Source organism: Rhinolophus sinicus, chromosome 2 (genome assembly GCF_057876585.1).
Source record: "Rhinolophus sinicus isolate RSI-liver-muscle chromosome 2, RSI-T2T, whole genome shotgun sequence".
Classification (NCBI taxonomy): domain Eukaryota; kingdom Metazoa; phylum Chordata; class Mammalia; order Chiroptera; family Rhinolophidae; genus Rhinolophus; species Rhinolophus sinicus.
This window is the reverse complement of record NC_142502.1, coordinates 66,019,512-66,036,959: the sequence shown is the minus strand read 5'-3', so window position 1 is coordinate 66,036,959 and position 17,448 is coordinate 66,019,512. Positions and strand designations below refer to the sequence as shown.

The 17,448-nt window shown below is 36.6% G+C and overlaps 1 protein-coding gene and 1 pseudogene across 1 annotated transcript in view; both read right to left on the bottom strand.

Annotated features, from left to right (window-relative positions):
• Nucleotides 1–12,896, bottom strand: part of ME1 (malic enzyme 1) — a 174,817-nt gene extending 161,921 nt beyond the window's left edge. Inside the window, exon 1 of the mRNA XM_019729541.3 lies at nucleotides 12,301–12,896. Within this exon, the coding sequence (XP_019585100.1) occupies nucleotides 12,301–12,378 (78 nt within the window). The 5' untranslated portion in view covers nucleotides 12,379–12,896. The remainder of the gene's footprint in view (nucleotides 1–12,300) is intronic.
• A 3,327-nt stretch (nucleotides 12,897–16,223) lies between these two features.
• LOC109446353 (acyl-protein thioesterase 1-like) lies at nucleotides 16,224–17,039 on the bottom strand (annotated as a pseudogene).
• Nucleotides 17,040–17,448: the final 409 nt, after the last annotated feature.

The window sequence follows — 17,448 nt, the reverse complement described above, 5'->3', positions numbered from 1 at the left end:
AAGAGAGCAATCCCCTAAAGATGTATATGAACTCCTGGGCTCATCTCTGAGTTAAGTATGCATAGATCTGACCTTAAACAGCATACCAAACCTTTGAGAACTAAGTGTGGAATGAACTACTACACAGATCCCACAGTGGCCCTGGCTGGTACACACGATGAACAACGGATCCAAAGAGCAGTACAAAGTAGGCTTTGAAAACAGAATAAACAGAATTAATCAACTCATAGAAGGTGGACACAACTGGGAACTGATCTAACCAGATTGAGTGACTTCTAAAAAGAACACTATTCTCCTAAAGGCTTAACTAAAACTTAGAAACTTATACTAAGCAAATGGCTAGGATACAGGCAAAAATTACTCAATATACAAAGGAACAGGAAAACGTTAACTCTCAAAGGAAAAGAAAATGAAAAAACATCAATCCCAATAAGATATAGGTAATGGAGTTATCAAAGATTTAAAATCAGTTATAACCATGCCTTGAACCATAAGGGCAAAATCTTTTCAAATGACTGGAAAGATAGAAAGTCTTGGCCAAAAAGTTAAGCTATAAAAAACAAATTTAGAAATTGAAAATACAGTAACAAATAAAATATTCATTGGATTGGCTCAAGATCAGAATGGAGATGTGAGAGCAAAGAGTCAGTGAACTTGAAGATGGATTATTAGAAATTTATCAATCTACAAAACAAGAGAAAAAAAGACTGGGGAAAAAAAGTCAAAACTTCAGGTACCTGTGGGACAATACCAAAAGGCCTGACATTTGTATCAGCAGAATCCCTAAAAGAGAAGAGAACGAAAAAATACTTCAGAAAAATAATGGCTAAAAACTTATCAGTTTTGGAACAAGACACAAAATTACAAATCCAAGAAGCTCAGAAAATCCTAAGAAAATGAACTCAAAGAAAGCCAAACTCAGAAAAATTATATGCAAAATGGTGAAAACTAAAAACAAAAGGGGAAAAAAAAATATTTAAAGGAGCCAGAGAAAAACAACAACAATTCTAATGACTGCAGATTTCTCCTCAGAAACAAGGGAGGCCAGCAGGAAGAGAAACGGCATTTTTAAAGTGTTGAAGGAAACCAACTGTTAAGCCAGATTCTATAAGTGGTGAAAATATCCTTCAGAAATGAAAGTGAAATAAACACATTCTCAGATGAAGAGAAACTAATACGATCGGTCTCCAGCAAACCTGCTTTAAAAGAAATGCTGAAGAAAATTCTTTAGCTGGAAGGAAAAATGACACCTGAGGAAAACTTGGAACATCAGGAATGAAAGAAAAGCAACAGAAATGGTAAATATCCGTGTAACTATAATAGAGCATACTTTCCCTCTTTAATTTTTTTAAATATGTATGATAGTTAAAATAAAAAACTATAAATATTACATTACATAAAAATTTTTTTCATATAACTCAACAGCAAAGAAACAAATAACTTGATTTAAAAATGGTCAAAAGATCTGAATAGTTATTTTCCAAAGAAGACATACAAGTGGCCACAGGTATATGAAAAATCATCAGGGGAATGCAAATCAAAACCACAGTGAGATATTACCTCACGCCTGTTAGAATGGTTATTATCCAACAGACAAGAAATAACAAGTGTTGACGAGGATGTGGAGAAAAGGGAAACCTTCTGCACTATTGGTGGGAATGTAAATTGGTGCAGCCACTATGGAAAACAGTATGGAGGCTCCTCAAAAAATTAAAAATAGAACTACCATATGACTCAGCAATTCTACTTCTTGCTATTTATCTGAAGAAAACAAAAACACTAACTTGAAAGGATATATACACCCTTATGTTCATAGCAACATTTACAATAGCCAAAATATGGAAACAACCTAAGTGTCCACTGATGGATGAATGGATAAAGAAAATGTAGTACACACAAAATGGAACATTATTCAGCCATATAAAAGAAGCAAATCTTGCCATTTATGACAACATGGATGGGCCATAAGGGCATTAAGCTAAGTAAATTCAGACAGAGAAAGACAAATACTGTATCATCTCACTTTATGCAGAATATAAAAAACAACAAAAATGAACTCATAGATACAGAAGTAGAAGGCTGGGAGTGGAAGCAAAATGTGTGAAGATGGTCAAAAGGTACAAACTTTCAGTTATAAAATAAATAAGTCATGGTGACTATAGTTAATAATATTGTATTGCATATCTGAAAGTTGCTAAGAGAGTAAATCTTAAAAATTCTCATCACAAGAAAAAAAATTTGCGTAACTATGTCTGCTGATAATGTTAACGAGGCTTACTGTGGTGATCATATTGCAGTATATACAAATAACAAGTCATGATGTATACCTGAAACTAGTATATTATATGTCAATTACATCTCAATTTTTTAAATTTTATGTAATACATGAATGGAGATATAAGTGGATATAATAACTATAATAACTGTAACAGAGAAAAGTAATAATACCTGTATGCTGGTAAAATTTCTACATTCCAATTGAAATGATAAAATGTTCATTTTCAGTAGATTGTGAAAGTTAATATATATCATAATTCCTACAGCAAGTACTGAACATAAAAGACTATACAAAGAGACACTGTCAAAACTCAATGGGAAGTTAAAATGGGATAATAAAAATATTCAAACAATACAAAAGAAGGCAGTAAAGGAGAAATAAAGGAACAGACACCTAATAATAAAATGGTGGACAGAAATCCAAACATACCAGTAATTACATTAAGTGCAAATGGTCTAAACACAGAAATTAAGACAGATACCATCATAAACTGGCAACAAGCAAAACTGACTGATTAGATCATTATTGCTTCTCACCTATATGTTCCTGTGAGGAATCAGGAAATGTTGACCTTAACCTCTGACTCCACAGGTCACGATTTCCATCTCTTCCATATAACTTATATCATTAGATCTTTCAAACCAGTAATGTCTCTATGTTATTTATTAAGCTTGGATCTTCAAAGGAGGATTATAATACTTTTGTGCAGTTTCCCAATTTCTCAACTGAATTTTCTCATGATTTATGAGAAAAATTTCTCATAAACTTTGGGAGAAATTTCAGGAATTTCTGTAAGGAAAGTTTTTTGTCCCTTTGATGTGTCCTGCATTGAGTGAGATATGTTAAAGTCTTCTATTATTAGTGTGTTTATTTCTCTTTGCATGTCCTGCAGTGTCTTTTTTATAAAGGTGGCTGCTGTGTTATTTGCTGCATAAATAGATATTTTACCTTCATTCAGAATTGGACCTTTCAGCATTATAAAAAATACTTTGTTTCATTTAATGCTTTTTGACATGAATTTGACATTGTCTGATGTCAGGATAACTCTGATTTCCTGCTGTTTGCATTTTCCCATATCTTTCTTTATTTTTAGCTTTTTGTAACATTTTGTTCTCAATGTATCCCTTATATACAACATAGTTTGCTTGCGCTTTGTGAAATAATCTGAAAACAATTTTATTTATAGATGAGTTATTGTCATTTAGATTTATTGATATGACCAATATATTTGCTCTCAATTGTCATATTATTATGTTACAGCTACCATATGTAAAAATTACATATAAGCAAGATTTTGAATAATTAAAAATTTTAAAGGTCCACAAAAACGCTAATTAACCAAGTTTCAATTTCTTTTTGGGTCTGAGCACATAAGTAAAGACTTACTACTTTGCTGACTGACCAAACTTGCCACTATTAGCAACAATAATAATGTTCCCACAGTGTTAAGATTATTTGTTTAAAAGATACCTCAATTTGGTCACATAGATAGAAAAACAAAGGGGCCCATACTGCCCAGGCAAACTGGAGCCCACAAGCAAAACTAAGACACAGAAAAGAAAGTTATTGTATATTAATCTTCCCAGGGGTGAATGCACTACTTAAAGAAGTCATAGAGCAGAATTTTTTAAACTATGGATTGTAATTCATTATTGAATCACAACCAACATTGGTTTTTAATTGAAATAGAACAGATACTACTAGAGTGCATTGAACACAGCAAGGGAAAGTATCATATTATGAAATTTTTTTTCAGTTACGAGGTCTGACAATTAGGTTCACAAACTTGCCACGGTGTGCTTACATTGGCAGCACTGTACAAATAGACTGGTAAGGTTTCATAACCTTGGTATGTCAGTGTCTCACAGCTGTGTTCGTGTTAATGTGTGAATGTGTGGCGGTGTCTTGCTGAGTGGTGTTCATTATTGTTGTTGCGTGTTTTTGTGTGCCGTCGTGAGAATGTCTGAGCTTGAATCAGACCACAAACAAACATTCAATTTCTTGTTAAACTTGGCAAGAGTGGAAGTGAAATGAAGGACATGTTAGTCCAAGTTTATGGGGATAATGCCATGAACAAAATGGCAGTGTACAAATGGATTAAACGTTCTTCTGAGGGGAGAGAAAATGCACCACGGATGAAGAGAGGTCAGGGCGGCCAGTAACGAGCAGAACTGACAAAAACATTGCAAAAATTCCTCAAACTGTGCATCAAAATCGTCAGCTGACTGTGAGATAGCAGACCAAGTAAACATCGATAGAGAAAGTTAGGAAAATCTTAACTGAAAATCTTGGCGTGAAAAAGGTGTGTGCAAAACTGGTCCTGAAGGAGCTCACCGATGAACAACAGCAAAGGAGAGTCGAAGTTTGCCAAGACCTTTCGGAGAGACAAGATGATGTTTTGGGCCATGTTATCACTGGTGATGAAACATGCGTGTACCACTATGACCCTGAAACAAAGTTTCAAAGTGCACAATGAAAGTCAGCCATTCTCCACGACCAGAAAATTCCATCAGTACAAATCAAGAGTCAAAACAATGTTGTTAACCTTTTTTGATATCAGAGAGATTATTCATCATGAATTTGTACCAATGGGACAGTTAACCAAGTTTACTATTTGGAAGTGCTGAAAAGGCTGCATGAAAAACTTAGAGGACCTGCACGTTTCACCAACAGTTCATGGCTCTTGCATCACAACAATGCACCGGCTCACATGGATTTGTCTGTGAGGGAGTTTTTAGCCAGTAAACAAGAGTATTGGAACACCCTCCCTACTCACCTGATCTGGCCCCCAGTGTCTTTTTTTTTTACCCAAAGACAAAGGAAATATGGAAAGGAAGACATTTTGATGGCATTCAGGACATCAAGGGTAATATGACGACAGCTCCCAGGGCCATTCCAGAAAAAGAGCTCCAAAACTGCTTTGAAGGGTGGATTAAGAACTGGCGTCAGTGCATAGCTTCCCAATGGGAGTAACTTCAAAGGTGACCATACTGATATTCAGCAATGATATATGTAGCATTTTTCTAGGATGAGTTCACAAATTTAATTGTCATACTGTGTAAGTGTATTAGTTTGCTAAGGCTGCCATAAGAAGGTACCAGACTGGTGGCTAAAACAACACAGATTTATTCTCACAATTCTGGAGGCTGGAAGTCCAAGACGCAGGTGTGGGCAGGGTTGCTTACATTCTAGGCTTCTCTTCATTGCCTTACAGGTAGCTGTCTTCTCCCTTTGTCTTCACATGGTCTTTCCTGTGTGTGTCCTAATCTCCTCTTATAAAGACACCAGTCATACTGGATGAGGGCCTACCCTAAAGACCTGATTTTAACTTAATTACATCCTTAAAGACCTATTTCCAAATATGGTTATATTCTGAGATAGTGGGGATTAAGACTTCAATATATGACTTTTGGGAGGAAACAATTCAGCCAATGACAATATGTTCATACACACAAGTACATTGTGTGTGTGTGTGTGTGTGTGTGTGTGTGTGTGTGTACTATGTCAAAATCAGAAAAGTTTGCAAATATCTTAGAGCACTCTGAATGCACAATTTAAATGCATTTTAATTCTAAATTTATGAGGCCTAGCCCTAATATTATAATGAAGTCTTAGGACTCCTTCAGTCTCCACATCTCAGGTCTTAACAGTTCAGAATTTAACTATCCCAGAGATACTCATAATGTAATCATGAACATTCTTAGGAACATGTAAGTACTTTTGCTGATGTTCTTACTCAACCATTACCTGATTATTAAAAAAATCCTAGTGTTTTAGGTCTGGGGTTTGTTTATGAGTATAGAAACTCTAATTAATAGTTATAATCCCATCTTTTTAGAGAACATTATTCATTATTATAATAACTTCCCAAACTACCAGATTAAAATATAGTAACTTAAAGGTATAGTGTCTCTCCCCTCTCTTTAAACTCAAAGACTTCAAGTATCTGAAAACAGTTTTATCAAGGCTAAGATATATTTTCACGCCTGAGGGAAAACATTGATGGAATAAACCCTCTAAATTAACTTAAGGCAATAATCCTTTGTTTAACATATACAGACACACCTACTGCAGGTTTGGTTCCAGACCACCACAATAAAGCGAATCTCCTAATAAGCCAGATGTAATCTTTTTGCTGATGGAGGAGCCCTGCCTTCAATTTGTAAAACATGCAACTGTGGAGCACAAAAAGCGAAGCACAGTGATATGCAATAAGAAAGGTATGCCTGTACTACATTATATACCTTAAGCTAACAACAGGTAAAAATTAACATATAAGCCATAAAATATTTTAAGTATCACCGTAAGAATACAAACAACCACACTTTACATTTAGGCCACATGTCTTAAGAAAGAAAATGTCTTAATCATTTAATTTAGAACCATTCACAAATTAGTTCTACTGAATTGTAACATATCTGATGATCAATTCTGGATCCATATTCTGTCAGCAAAGTTTGCCGAGTTGGCTCGATAACAAAAGAAATAATGAAGTAATGAATAGTCCAAATCAGGCAATCCTGAGTCTACAGATGTCCCCCCTTATCCACGGTTTTGCCTTCTGTGGTTTGAGTTACCTAGAATCAACAGTGGTCTGAAAATATTACATAGAACATTCCAGAAATAAACGATTCATAAATTTTAAATTGTGCATCATTCTAAGTAGTGTGACAAAATCTCAAGAGGCCACTCTGTTCCACCCAGGACGTGCACCATCCCTTTGTGCTCCCCGCCCTAAGTCACTCAGCGCCATCTTGGTTATGAGTTCAAATAAAACTTATTTTACTAAATAACAGCCCCAAAGTGCAACAGTAGCAACGCTGGCATTTGGATATGCCAGAGAAAAGCTATAAAGTGCTTCTTTTAAGTGCAAAAGTAGGTATGTACAGGAAAAAACAGTATAAATGGGGTTCAGTGCTATCTAAGCTTTCAGGCATTCACTGGGGGTCTTGGAACAAATCCCCTGTGGATAAGAAGGAACTACGTAACAGTATTTGGTCACGCTGGTTTTGAAAAACATTGGAAAATCGTCCAAACACTTATTTTGTCAGAGTAACTGATTATTTCCAAAATCAAACTCAATAAATTAAAGGCTGGTCTCACACCACTGGAACTTTAAATTTCACGTCTTTACAATTCACTCTCTCTCATCCCAGTAATCCTAATCACCAAAGGCATACCTCTACCTTCCTCTAACAAGTCGCGTTCTTTCATACTTCCAAAACTTTACACACACTGAACAGAGTACTGAGAAACAAAAAGCTTTCTTTTTACTTTTTTTTCACAAAGATATTCTTTAACCCACACCTGGCATTCTGTGAAAATGTATGAAAGATTGCAAAGGTCATGTGGTTATCAGTCAAGCTCACTTATATGAATCTGAGAGTAAAATGTAAATCTGTTTCTCCCAAAGATATGTATACATTTTTTAACTATAAAATTTATAAATTAAATGTCACATAATCCTGTCATCAAAAATTCAAGAGAGAAGGTAAGTACACTAAAAAGTACTTTATAATTGTTCCAGCTATGAGCTCAGACTCCATATGTAAAAGTGCTATCATATTAATAATTAGTTGTAGTAATAAACACGATTTTATAAAATATAACTTAGAAAAAAATTAATATGCCCCACCTCAATTAATCTTATAAATATCTGAATGAAGAAGCAAGATAGAAATCATATTATAAAGAAAATGTAAGTACACTCACAGCAGGAATCTTACTCATTGCTATATCCGCTACACCCAGAATATTACCTAGCATATAGTGGGTTCTGAATAAATATTTATTAAATAAAGAAAGGTAAATCAATGAAATTTTCACTCTATTTTACAACGACAGTAACTGAAGCTAGTTAAGAAAATCTCACATCTGCTAATTGGAAGAATTGGGACTTGGGCTTATTTCTTCTAGACACAAAGGCTTAGAATACTCATTCCATTACATCACATTTCCCATACTTGCCCAAAGTTAGACGGAAATCAGAACACAAAAAGGAAAAATCTCAAACCTATTCCTCTCTTCAATATTTTCTGTACTCCGTATTACCAGTCTTAAGAGTTCTCAAACCAAACTCATCTTTGTACTCATTAGAGCACAACATTATTTTGTTTTGTACCATCCTATACTACTGCTATTGTTTTAACTGCAGCAAAGTAATAGACAGTATGGAGGCGTATGGCTATACATCTTCATGACAATGGCCTTCACATCAGTGGGATTCCAAGTTAAATAATGTACCAAGTTTCTCAGATTGCTCAGGCAACTCCAGAGAACTGTGGTAGGTGAAAATTTCTGAATGCTTCATTCTGGTATAGTTTACACTGAAGAAAAAGAAGAGGTTTAAGGTACCTTTCCTTCATAGTCATGAGACTTGTTTCTCTCTTTTCCCTACAACACATCCAACTAGGTCTTGACATGCCAGGACACACCTACCAGAGCACTTGCCCAGAAGCTAATTTTTCAGATTTAACAGTTAATAATGCAGACTAAACTGACTTTAATAAAACACTATCACTAACTTAAACTGGATCAAACTACATAAAATATTGAAGTAGTATTTTTTGGAAATTTATTTGTAGGTCATGTTATTAATCTTAAAGATATGGAAACCATGTAAGCAAAAGTTAATTATGATAGAAACATCAACTAGTGCTCTCTATGACTGCATGGAGAAATAAAGCAAACTAATAAACTGAGAAATAAAAAATAGATGTGATTATTTTTGTGTATAATTTTAAAGAGTGATTTATGAAGCATTACTAGTAGTCACATGAAAATTTCTGAGAAAAAATTTCCAACACAGCTTACCTAAATCAGAAGGTAGCCTTGAAAAAAATCATAAACATTACACACTAAATTAGAAAACCACATATAATACAAATCATTCAACAGAAAAGTACCTCAACACAGTCTGGGCTATATAGAGAAAGATTGAATATCATAAGTGTGACGTAGAAGTACTTCCCCAAATGCTATGATGAATTCCTACCTGGAATGATGTATATTTGAGTATAAGCAAATAGTAAAAATCATACTCGTACATGAATTATTACCAAAAAGAAAGATCCTATTTATCTTAGGTTTTTTTTTTAATTTTTCATTTTTCAATTCAGATCACATCTACTGTTAACCTTGATTTTTACCAAGACTAAGTACCTCCCAAAGGTTATCGGCAAAGCATTTAAAATTTCATGGGATGGTCAGGTTTCAACTAAATTCCAACTCTTCTGACTATATTCCATTGCACAATATAATGGTATAGGGAGTCAACTGAGCTTTAGACTTCAATTTCTTGAATTTACTTTTAAGAAATTACATTAAAGAGGATAAATGTCTTAGGATAATGCGCCACCTAACACTTTAAGAGCAACCTGCTTTACAAGCTATTTGGAAGACAAACAGAAATAAAAACATGGCTCATTCATTCATTAAGTAAACATTTATTTAATGTTCACTGAGCAAAATTCTGTTCTATTATGACTCCTGCCCCATGACAATCAAAATAAAATAAGAAAAAATACAATGCAGTAAATACAAAATGTAAAATACACAGTAAAACCACATACATAAAAAACAGAGGTGTTAAGTCATGATAATAGAACAAAAATAATTAGGAAAGTCTTCCCTAGAGCAATCATGATTAAATCAACCAATGACATTTTAATTGTAGGAATTACACAAAGTATTAAGTAAGAAATTCAGCAAATATATTTTAAGTGGAAGGCTAAGTTGGGGAACTAATGAGATAAATTTGGAAAAGACGGTAAACCTAATTGACAAATTGATATTACATTCAACAAAATAGGAAATAACAACATATTATACATACTTGGATAACAGAAGAGTAACATAAAGAAAATGCTAATTGGTTAAGATATTTCTTTCATACCTAGATGTAGGACAGACTATTAATACTGAAAATAATACCAGTGAAACTACTGCAGTTACCCAAAAGTAAGATGATAAAGGTCTGTGTGAGTATGGCTGAAGAAGTCTTTGTGCAGCCAGGTAACAGGATGGGGTGTTATAGGAGGATAAGAAATACTAGTGTTTCTTTGGAGCCAAAATTATCACAAAAATCAATAAAAATTCCAGGGCTACTAGAAAACTTAAAGGCCCAGAAGTCTTCAGTGCAGAACTGATCAAGAATGTCCCACAGCTATGGTACATATGAAGATATTGTTACTTCCATGAGGTATCACCCAACTGTCTTAGAACTGAATAAAAAGAGTAAAGTTTATTCCATTAATCACCCAGAAATTGGTGAACTAGAGTTTAAATCCAATTTGATACTCTGCAAACAATAAAGTTCAATGACAAATTGAAAAACATGTCTTAACATATTAATGCTACACCTTGCTACCTTTGGTGGAAGATCTGTGTAATACTATTGTTTTTAAGCAGAAATTAATCCTTTTGGTGAACAGGAATCAAAAGGGTTTTAATATCATAAATTCTTGATGTAAACAGTAAAGGCGTAATTACTCTTGCTCAGGGATTGCATATTCCATGCGCCCATTGGAAACAGACACTCTTGTCCCTGACTTGAGGAAGCTCAAATGGGTTATATACCACTCATATGGTCCTTCTTAAATGGTGACCTATTATTTGGTCATAAACAGAAGGCAGCTTCACATGAAAGTCACAAATTGTTTTGTCACCTCACATTTTACCTTTGTTCTACTGAAAATAGGCCCCAACCTGCAGAATAATAAAAAGGAAGAAAAAACATCAAACTAGCAATTAAATTCATTCTGAAGAAAAAAAGAAGTATGTAAAATTTCATAATGTTTTACAGCCACAAATACTAATCATAGATTTGTAAAAGTTGCCTGTCACCACAAAAATGAAAGAGCACTCACAATAACTGTAATTTATTAAATAAAAGCGATCACAAGTCTTCAAGCCATTAATGATCAACAAATCACCAGTCACAGTGACCGGGGAAAAAGCTGAGATTCAGTTCTTAATAAAAAAGTGTGTCTACTAAAGAGACAACCAAAATGACTAAACAGATCTCTGTGCTGACTGATACATTTTCCATGTACTAAATAAAAAGGGAATGTCAAAAGCACATACACACAAAAGTAACAATCCAGAGACAAACTCAGCTATAAAATAAGTGTGACTGCTTAGTATCCAGATAAGCAAAATTATAAATTCTAAAGTGTTTTTCATGTGAGAGAAATCTTAGGTGTTTATACTACACTACCAGTGAAGCAAAATGAAATGTTACCAGGACCTGAAAAAGGGACTCTGAACAGAGTGTACACTGAATTCCCCTTTTAATAAAAAGGGATCCAAAAAAAATTCTAAATTTCCAGAAGGCCAGATTCAAAAAATAGAAATGGCGTTACCCACAGTCCCATGTCAAGAACAGGGCTTTTGTACCAGGCCATGCAAAGTGTCCAAGGCAGAAGCCACCCACCACGCATTCCCAGACTCTTAGCCGTGTCACTCCAGAAACCAAGAGGCCTTGACTTGCAGGTTGTTAATGTGATCCAAGGCTCTCAGAACACATTTCTGTCCAGGCTGGACCAGTAGGGCCACTTCTCTCCAAGCAGCCTCCAAGAATTGCCACACCGAGAACCAGTAATTGGTGCGTGGCACAACAAGGCTGACTTGTCAGCTTACCTGCTACCTTCACAACACACTAGATGCACACACTTTTTCTGATACTACTTTTTTTTAGCTTGGCTCTCTTGCTTTGGAGAGGAGACGCCAAAAAGTACTGTAAACAAGTTACATCTTCTCTTGTCCCAAAACAGGATGCCGAGGTGCGGAGGTACCAGCACCACCCTCCCATCACACTCCTGGGCACAGGCTGGAACGGGCGGCCCCCTCCACGCCACCAGCGCTGAGGCACGGAGGGCGCCCTGCAGGCCCCGGGCCCGCACATCGGCGGGCACCGTCCGGGGAGCAGGCGGAGGGGTGACTCCCTGTTGAAGGGACACGCGGGAGGGGCCTGACCCGGACCGAGAGAGGCCGTGGGGCTGCCAGGCGGGCCTGCGGTTTACCTTGTTGAGGCTGGGGTTCCGCATCACCGCGATGCCGCGCTGGTGGGTGTGGCGGCGGCGGGGGGCTTCCGGCTCCATGGCGGGTGCTCGGTGGGGCGGCGGGGTCCGGCTGGAGCGTGGGACACACAGGGTACAGGCGGCAGATGCTTCTGGGGCGTCCGAGCTGACTGCGGCGGCGGCTGTGGCTGCGGCCACCCAGGGGAAGGGCCCCGGGCCGGGGGCGGGAGTGAGTGGCGAGAGGGGGTGGACACGGCGGGAGGAGCCGGCAAGAAGTCGGTGTCTCCTGCAGGACAGCCTGTGAGAAACGCTGAGTCATGTCAGGAGATCAGCCGAGCCGGCTAGTGAGGAAGAGCGAGGCCCTGAAGGCGCTGCGCGCGCGTTCCTGAGGGGAGGCGGCCGTGGGAGTCGCCCCCCTCCACTTGCAGGCTCCCCCATCTAACCACCACGCTTCTAGTCACAACTGGACTAGCCCATCACTAGGTGGGATGTGTCTCAGTGTTGTGCACTGAGTGCTCTCCTTACCCTAGAGACCCACGTGAGGAGTAAGGCCAGGTTCCCCCTGCTAGCCCCCAGCTCGTGGGAGCCTCACCCCTGGTAAAGGTGGACCCCCAGCCAGAGAGCTCGGCAGGGATGTGGGACCACAGGGGACCCAAGGGTTGTTTGCATAAAACCACCCCTGACTGATGGGAATCAGATTTAATCTCTCCCTTCCAGTTAGGCGAATTTCAAAGTTCTCTACCCGCACAGTCCTGGGTGCCAGCCTTGCCTGGGAGCAGGAGGCAGGAGGAAATCAACCTTGACCCACAAAGCCAAGGCCCAAATAGAACTGGGAGAAAGGCAAAAGAAGAGAGAGCAGGCCGCGACATCGCATGAGTACCTGTAAATTAAACATGGGAATTTTATTTTAATGCCAGGCAAGGTGTGTTAGAATGCAAATGTGTTAGGTCCAATAAACAGTCATATATATCTTGTATATAATTTTCATTAAGTTCTAGAACCCAAGATGTTTAAGAACCTGTCTCTGAATAATGAGTAACTCAATCTTTAAGGGCTTCAGTTCCTTCTTTGGTAAAATGACAGGGTCAGAATAAATGATGTTACAGCGCTAAAATTCTGTTTTGATATTTATACTTAAAGTTGCAAGGAATGCAGAAACAGATCAGACCCAAAAGGAGTGCCTGACACAACAACAAACACTAAAGATTTCCATGCCTCAGTTTCCTCCATGCTTCAGTTAAATAAGAATCCTAGTTTTTGCCCTATTCATCTCTACCTAATAATATTATGAAAGATAGTATTTGAGATTAATTATTTGTTGGTTTTATATATCCACAAACTAGACACATATTTAATCAATGTCTTTATTTGTAATTATGTTATTTTTCTTATCAGAAAGATTTGTTACAGTAATTGTTTTTCGACCATACTTATCTCCAGAAGCTTCTTCAGCCTATCCAGAATCAATTGTTTTATTTAGAGAACATTTTATTGGTATCACAGGGTTTTTAAAAAACATCCCTTGCATTTAAATAACGTTTTTCACTGTGAATTCTGGAATCCATAAATAATTAACCCTACAACATGTGAGAAGAAGGTATATGTTACAAAAGTCACTCTCTTAAATTAACTGAGGCACATTACAATTAGAGTGCTTCATCTGAGACAAAAAGTTTTAACAGGCCTGGGAACCAAACAGAAGACAGTGAAGACAAAACAAAAAATGTTAGTACAACAGAACCTTATTATAATGCAGCTCTTATTACATAAATTAGATATTTTGCCTGTCTATTCCTGCTTCTGTGATACAATATCTACATACAGGAAAGCTGATATAAATATAGGGAGTAAGTAGCCCAAGAAGAGTGTGTGGGCTCTTCCTCCAAGGCATCATTACAAAAGGATTACAAAATCCTGCCAGTGTAGGTAAGGTTCACATCTCTCTTTCATGTTTATCTCTTATGAAAAGAGTTCCAATCATTTTGAATAACAGTATAAGGCCTAGCTAGGGAGCCATCTTGTATATTCATGTGCAATTTCAAGAATACTGAGAACTTATTTTTCCACATAAATGTTAGCCAGAACACTAAAATTTTCAGTCCTTTTAAATCATTTATAAGGTTAGGTTTTATTGCAAAAATAATTAACAAACAAAAAACATGGAGGAAACAAAAACATAGAAACATTCTTGCTTTAATTTTCCTTGGAAGAAACTGCAGTTGTGCAGTCACTCAGTGCACAACTGATAATGTTAAGAATGGGTGTTATTCACAAACTAAGAAAACTGTAGGTTTCTGTTACACAGGTTAGAACAGTAAACCTACAGTCAAAATCAAATTTTTCTTGCCCAAGTCAGTTTAGTGCACAATGAGCTCTAATTATCTTAAAATATGGTTATAGTACTCTGATCTAATGTCACTGAGATTTCAAGTACAGGCATACAACTCATATTGCGGGTTCAGTTCCAGATCACTGGAATAAAGCGAGTGTCACAATAAAGCAAGCCGTAATCTTTTTGCTGGGGGAGAGTCCTATCTTCAATTTGTAAAGAAAAAAAGAAAAAACAACATCTGTGAGGAGCAATAATGCTAAATGCAATAAAACATGGTATGCTTATAAAGAAAATTCAGGAAACACCTAATAGCATATACAGCATTTCAAATGTCTTACTTTCTTGAGAAAAAGGATAATCTAATAGAAAAAAAGTAGCTAAATGGTGGTTTGGGATATTTAGTAAATGATCCTGTATTTCTTCACACAAAAAGCACATTATGTAAAATAACTTCTAATTTTTTTTTTAGTTGAAAAGCTGAATATACCTGGTTTTTGGTATGTTTCCTTTGAAGGAAAGACTTTGACCTTTTGGGATTCTAATTTGAGAATTCCAGAGTTCAGTATTTTGAAGAAAAGAAAATCTACCAGGTTTCCCACCCTCAAAGTTCAGAGTCAAATGTAGGTGACTGAATGCCTGGGATGGCCAGCCCCAGGGTAATTGCCAACCAAAGAAAGAGTTGACTTTTTGCCTACATACTGAAGTAAGGATACAATTTGAATGAGTGCTAATATAGGGGAAGCAAAACTTTATCTCTACCCATTTTAGGTTTTCAGCTGGGACTCTTTTAACAAGAACACATGAGCAAAAGAATGAGTTTATTAACACATGCAATGCACATCACACAGGGGAAACCTTAAAAAAAAGTTATTCAAAACAGCAGCTTACAACTGCAATCTATAGAGCATCTTTCACAAAGAACAATAAACTTATAGAGAAATGAGAGGATAAAGGAAAGCAGTTTTAGGCTTCCAAAGGTGGCAAACTGTGGGAAGATAACTATATGGGAAGAAACTAATGGAGTAAGGTTTGTCTGCAGATTCCTCTGGTCCTCAAAGATACATACGTTGGAGTTAGGCAGCCTTTCAGTAGAATCTACACCTGGTTCCAAGCAATTCCTGATGAATCCAGCTATATTATTGGTATTTGAATATACGGTACATGAGTCATTGGTATTTGAATATACGGTACATTCATTAGAATACTTTAAAGAGATGTACCTTTGTGTTATTCTATTCTTTAATCAAAAGTTTAAGCAAAACCTCCATCCTCTTAAGTGACTCTAGAGCTCTATAGAGCACAATTTTTAAGTAAGCTATATAACTCAATATTATTAACACTTAAAAGCATTATCTCTATTATTAGGAATGATGTAATACCACCTCATTCTTATGTATTACAATCATTAAATATATATATATATTAAATATATATATATATATTATATATATATATATATATATATATATATATATATAGTAAATTCTGGATCCTATTATACAGTACATGTATAGAAACAACAAATCATAAATTTCCCACAAGGAAACATTATTTAGTCTGTGTCATTAATGTGTATTTGTGAAACAGTTGAACACTGAAAACATTACAATTTTCAAGATAGGGCACCAGAAAAGGTTTCTACTCTACTCCAACGATGCTCGTGTACTTCTACCCGAGTCCTCTTAGCGATGTCCATCAACAAGAGGTAGAAGTTTATCAATGAATCGCTTGATAGCATTTTCCTGGTGACATGAATATGCATCAGACCTTCATAGATTTTCAAGGTTATATTGGCTGGATTTGCCAATGTTTTTAGCTTTTCAACAGCAAGAGAACCAACCATTAACCTGTTTCCCCGAAAATAAGACCTAGCCGGACAATTAGCTCTAATGCGTCTTTTGGAGCAAAAATTAATGTAAGTCCCGGTATTACATTATATTGCATTATATAAGACCCAGTCTTACATTATAGTAAAATAAGAACGTGTCTTATATTAATTTTTGCTCCAAAAGACGCATTAGAGCTGATTGTCCAGCTAGGTCTTAATTTCGGGGAAACACAGTAGGTGTACTACAGTGTCACAATCTCCATGGCACTGGAGAACAGAAATATTTCTATTAGCACCACTGATGACCCTGTGGAACTAAAGCCACCAGTGAACTCCAGCAATTAAGTGCAATGAAGCGTGGTAGCTTCTGCTGTGTGGTAAGAGCAGTGTATAAAGATAAAACTCCTGAGAAAATCCTCCCAGAATAATTCTATTCAAAGAAATATCATTTGTCATCTCTGTTGTTTGAAAGCTTTTACATTTTCTTCTGCCTGCTTAATTCCAAGTTCACCCTGTGTATCTGGTGAAAGCCTAATACGTAATATCAAACCAAGAAAGCACAGCCATGTTCACATGTAATGTAACAAGCATAATTGGTACATTTAGATATATTTGATATATAAACTTCTGATACCTGCAAAGGCTTCTGTGTCTCCCCATCCAGGAAAGAAAATCACCATGGCAGGAAGCAGGGTAGACATCTATTGCCCTGTCGGAAGCGGAAAGCGAAACAGAAGTTGGCCTCCGCCCCTCTAGAGAGCAAAATTTAAAGATCAAGGATCTGGACCAGTGGTTTTCAATCTTTATTCCATAATAGAATCACCTGGAGAGCTTTAAAAAACACTCTTGACTGGGCCAAGACTTACTTGGTCTAGGTTGTAGCTTTAGCACCAGGATTTTTTGCCCCAAAGTCCCCAGATGATTCTAATTTGCAGCCAAGGGTGAAAAGCACTGGTTTAGAATAATGGTTCTCACACTTTTGCGTGCATCA